The sequence below is a fragment of the Sapajus apella genome, unplaced genomic scaffold, assembly GCF_009761245.1.
Source record: "Sapajus apella isolate SASKATOON/1434 unplaced genomic scaffold, GSC_monkey_1.0 scaffold5153, whole genome shotgun sequence".
NCBI classification, from domain to species: Eukaryota; Metazoa; Chordata; class Mammalia; order Primates; family Cebidae; genus Sapajus; species Sapajus apella.
In genome coordinates this window covers 1-4,822 of record NW_022442077.1, presented here as the reverse complement: position 1 = coordinate 4,822, position 4,822 = coordinate 1, and the positions used below count along the sequence as shown (strand labels likewise).

The window sequence follows — 4,822 nt, the reverse complement described above, 5'->3', positions numbered from 1 at the left end:
CCTCTGCCTCCCAGGTTCAGGAGAATTGCTTGAACCCGGGAGGCGGAGGTTGCAGTGAGCTGAGATTGCACCGTTGCACTCCAGCATGGGAGACAGAGCAAGACTCCATCTCAAAAAAGAAGAAAAAAAGAAAACAATATTGTGAAAGCCAGTCTGGTGGTTGCACAGGGCTGAAGGTGTGGCCAGCATAGGAGAATAGGTTGGAAAAGGCCTTGTGAGCTGGTTTCTGAAGACCCCTTAGGGCTGAGCTAGGTTTGTAGGAAACATAGCTGCTAAGCATTGTTGGACAGGGAGGGGACAGCTGCACTGTTGGGCCCTGGATAGGCAGGTGGTGGCAGAAATGGAAAGGCAGACCAGATGTGAAGGAGAGAGTCCCTGTCACCCTTCTAAGACCCTGAACAAGAGTTGGGCAGGGTGGGGGGGCAGAGGAGGCTCCCACACCCCTCTCCTCCATGGCCTCCATAGCCTGCTCCTTTCTGCAGGTGACCCTGTCCAAGAGCGGCCACCAAGCATTCCCCTGCCCAGCCCCTCCATTACCTTCCACCTGTGGACCGGCAAGGAGCAGCTCTGTAAGTGCCCATGCAGCTGGCTGGAAACAGTGGTATATGTCTGTGTCCATGTGTATGTATGCATGCATGTGTCTCTGTGTGTGTGTGCATGTGTGTCTGTCTGTAGATGAGTGTATGCTTCTGTGTCTGTGTGTGTGATGTGTATTGTGTGTCTGTGTTCATGTGAGTGTCTGTGCGTGTGTGCATGTGTGTATGTCTGTGTCTGTAGATGTGTGTATGCATCTGTAAGTATATCTTTGTGTGCATGTGTGTGCATGTGTCTATGTGTGCATGTGTCTGTGTGTGTGTGCATCTATGTGTGCATGTATGTCTGTGTCTATAGATGTGTGTATGTATCTGTGTGTCTGTGTGTAAGTGTGGATGTGTGTCCTCATGTGTCTGTGTGTGTGTGTCTGTGTTTCTGTGCATGTGTATCCTCTGAGGAGAACTGGCTGAAATCAGGAATGTAGCCTGCCAGCCTCACATGTCCTCACCACCCTTGTTCCCCCATCCCAGGGAAGGAACTGGTGCTCTTCCTCCGCCCAAGATCCCAGCTGCGCCTCAGTACTGACTTGGAGGTCTTGGATCTGCAGGGCATCCGGCCAGACCGGGAGTTGGCCCGGGTGTCTGTGCTGTCCACTGACAGTGGCATCGAGCGGGACCTTCCCCTGGGGGCTGATGAGCTACCTGCATCCAGCAGCCCCGAGATAGAGCGAGCTGGGCTGCAGCGCAAAGGAGGCATTAAGAAGCGTGTGTGGCCCCTGGACTTCTTGATGCCTGGCAGCTGGGACGGGCCCCCAGGGCTGCACCGGAGAACAGGCAGGCCCGGTGGGGATGGGGAAGTGCTTCCTGGTGTCTCTCGGCTGCACACAGCCCGGGTACTTGTGCTGGGAGACGACAGAATGCTGGGGCGCCTGGCCCAGGCCTACCACAGACTCAGGTGGGGCCCCAAGGTGGGGGTTGGGGAGTGGGCGCTGGTCAGGGCACAGGTGGGCTTTGCATCAGCTGGTGAAGAATCATAGGGTGGCAAAAGAGGTCAGGAGGCAGAGGCCAGGGTGGGACAGAAAAGGATGCTGTGCAGTGCTGCGTAGCCATCACAGAGCACCCAATCACTGCTTTATGTTCGTTAGTTCCGTGAACCCTTACCAGCCTTCGAGGGAGACATTACTGTACCCATTTTATAGATGAGAAAGCAGAGGCTCAGAAAGATGACACAGATTGTCCAAGGCCAAGAGATAACACATAGCAGAGCCAAGTCTGTTAGAAGCCAAGCCCCGCCCCTAACCTCCTCTGCTTTGCTGTTCGTTGCTAGGAAACGGGAGACCCAGAAGTTCTGCCTCACTCCCAGACTCAGCCTGCAGCTCTACTACATCCCAGTGCTGGCGCCTGAGGTGACTAGACCGTGGGGAAGCAGTGGCGGGGCAGAGACAGGGCAGGCTGGGCAGGGACACACCTGCAGCCTCCCATCCCCCACATCCCCAGCTCAGGGACTAGAATCAGCATCCTTAGAATGTGGAGGTGGGAGAGGCCAGCTGGGCAACATGGTGAAACCCCATCTCTATTAAAAATACACAAAATTAGCTGGGTGTGATGGTGGGCACCTGTAATCCCAGCTACTTGGGAGGCTGAGGTAGGAGAATCGCTTGAACCCGGAAGGTGGAGGTTGCAGTGAGTCAACATCACACCACTGCATTCCAGCCTGAGCGACAAGAGCAGAACTCCGTGTAAAAAAAAGAAAAAAGAAGGTAGAGGTGGGAGAGGTGTCACCAGGATTCTATTTTGGAGGCTGCAGATGGTGCTCTGGGGGCTGAATGTGCCCAGAGATTGGGTCTCTCTCTTGTTGGCAGGCTTTTTGTTTTGTTTTTGTATGTAACAGCATTAGTTGCAAACTTTTCAAACACAGGACTGACTCACTCTCTCTCTCTCTCTCTCTCTCTCTCTCTCTCTCTCTCTCTCTCTCCCTCTCTCCCTCCCTCCCTCCCTCTCCTCTCCTCTCCCCTCTCTCATATACACACATACACACACACACCACACCTTCTGGTCCGACACAAGGAAATTTCAGGCAGTGAAGTCCATAAATCCAGTTGTGGGGACATAGGTCTTACTTCCTACTGCACATTGTCTCTCCCCGTTTAAGGCTGGTGATCATTTTTCAATGTCCCTGGTGAATGGACCTCAGCAAAAGATATTCTAGCTTCATCTGAGTTTATAAGACAGAACAACAATGCATCTTCACATGCAGAAATTGAGACCCCAAGAGATTAAATGACTTGGCCATATTCACACAGCCTAGGCTGATGGCAGCTGGAAAGCAGAGCTGGAAGAGAGGACCTGACGTGTCTGCCCCATCTCCTTTCTCCCAGAAGCCTGCAGCATCCAGGCAGCCAGAGCTGGGAGAGCTGGCTGCATTCCTGGGCCGCGTAGACCCATGGTACCAGAGCACCATCAATACACTGTGCCCCGCCATCCACAAGCTGGCTGAGATGGTAGGGGAGGGTGAGGTACCACGGAGGGAAAGAGGGAGGGGCATGGAGTCTGGGCAGAGGGGAGGATGGAAGAGCCCAAGTGGGCAGAGAGGGTGGGATGGGGGTGACAGCAGGCTATCTTTTCGCACTTGACCCTTGACCTCAAGAGTCCAGTGAGATGAGGCGGGAAGGAAATGAGAGATAGGGGTCCTAACCAGCTAGTGGCTTTGAACTGACTTGTAACACTTACCAGATGCTTACTCTGGATTGGACCACTGTGGAAAAGACTAAGTAAAATATTCTTTCATAAGTGTGTAGGGCAATTATACTCCTTCTTGTATGAGCTTCCTGTGATCCTTTTTATCATTTTTTTTTTTAATTTAAGTTCTGGGACACATGTGCAGAATGTGCAGGTCTGTTACCCAGGTATACATGTGCCATGGTGGTTTGCTGCACCTATCAACCAGTCATCTAGGTTTTAAGCCCTGCATGCATTAGGTATTTGTCCTAATGCTCTCTCTCCCCTTGCCCCTGACCCCCTGACAGGCCCTGGTATGTGATGTTCCCCTCCTTGCATCCATGTGTTCTTATCGTTCAACTCCTACTTATGAGTGAGAACATGCAATATTTGGTGTTCTGTTCCTGTGTTAGTTTGTGAGAATGATGGTTTCCAGCTTTGTCCATGTCCCTGCAAAGGACATGAACTCATTCTTTTTTATGGCTGCATAGTAGTTCATGGTGCATATGTGCCACAATTTCTTTATCTAGTCTATCATTGATGGGCATTTGGGTTGGTCCCAAGTCTTCACTATTATAAATAGTGCTGCAATAAACATACGCGTGAATGTGTCTTTATAGTAGAATGGATCCTTTTTCTACGATTGTAATAGCTGATGTTTCCGGAGCACTTATGCTGTATTGGGTACTGTTCTAAACACTTACACACAGGGCAGCTCATTTAATTCCCACAGCAGCCCAGAGGCAGGTGCCCCTGTTGGTAGGTACTATTGTCACGATAGCCCCATTTTACAGATCAAGCAGCTGAGACACAAAGAGATTAGGTATCCTGCCTGAAGTCACAAAATGAGTGCTAGAGCACCACTTGGAACCAGGCAGTTTGACTCCAGAGCACACTCTCCTAACCGCAAACCCATGGTGTCGCACTCTCTCCATGGCTGGCGGTGGGGAGGGAACTCATCTTTTACCGATTTGAAAGGGCTTTTATATAGTAAGAGAATTTTACCTTTTTTGTCGTCAATATGTTGCAGATTTTTTTCCCATGGTTGTAACTTGCCTATCCATTTTCTGACTTGCAGAAGTTTAATACTTGTATGCAGTCAGACATAGCACTTTCATTCTTTACGGTTTCTGCCTTTGGAGTGATACTTTCAAAAGCTTAAATAGATATTCACTGATATACTCTAACACTTTCCACGTCTCAATTTTTACATTTAATTGCCTATCTGCAATTAATTTTAGTGTTTAGTGTGAAGTATGTCATTTTATCTTTTCCAAACAGGTTTTGTCCACTTCTCACTAAATTTATTACTTACGTGTGATAGTGTTCCTTGCTTTTGCGAATGATATCGTTATCCCATTATATTTGGGTAGTACCTGCTGCTAATATGAAAGGAAGCCGTTGATTCATACATATTTATTTTAGTTTTAAAGACTATGGTAAAAATGTAACATAAATTTACCACTTTACATGTCTATTTTTTAACTTGCACTTTGAAAGTTATCAAAAGGCTTTTTGTACAGAATGCACTTTGCAAGTTAAAAAATAGACATGTAAAGTGGTAAATTTAT

At 49.0% G+C, this 4,822-nt stretch overlaps 1 protein-coding gene across 2 annotated transcripts; it reads left to right on the top strand.

Annotated features, from left to right (window-relative positions):
• Positions 1–60: 60 nt before the first annotated feature.
• Positions 61–3,474, top strand: LOC116547866 (phosphoinositide 3-kinase regulatory subunit 6-like). 2 transcript variants are annotated; one of them, XM_032273644.1, is made up of 4 exons: positions 61–569; positions 1,065–1,488; positions 1,861–1,939; positions 2,915–3,474. In XM_032273644.1, exons 1-4 carry the CDS (start codon positions 341–343, stop codon positions 3,164–3,166), a joined length of 984 nt encoding a protein of 327 aa, XP_032129535.1. In that variant the 5' UTR covers positions 61–340; the 3' UTR covers positions 3,167–3,474. The 2 variants fall into 2 exon arrangements, with proteins under 2 accessions (XP_032129535.1, XP_032129534.1); XM_032273643.1 differs by having other exon boundaries at positions 2,912–3,474.
• Positions 3,475–4,822: the final 1,348 nt, after the last annotated feature.

Excerpts from the sequence above, each read along its gene's own strand:
- LOC116547866 (XM_032273643.1), top strand. The coding sequence starts at position 341 with ATGGAAAGGCAGACCAGATGTGAAGGAGAGAGTCCCTGTCACCCTTCT. Across the intron at positions 570-1,064 it reads GACCGGCAAGGAGCAGCTCT|GGAAGGAACTGGTGCTCTTC; the intron begins GTAAGTGCCCAT and ends CCCCCATCCCAG. Across the intron at positions 1,940-2,911 it reads TCCCAGTGCTGGCGCCTGAG|AAGCCTGCAGCATCCAGGCA; the intron begins GTGACTAGACCG and ends CCTTTCTCCCAG.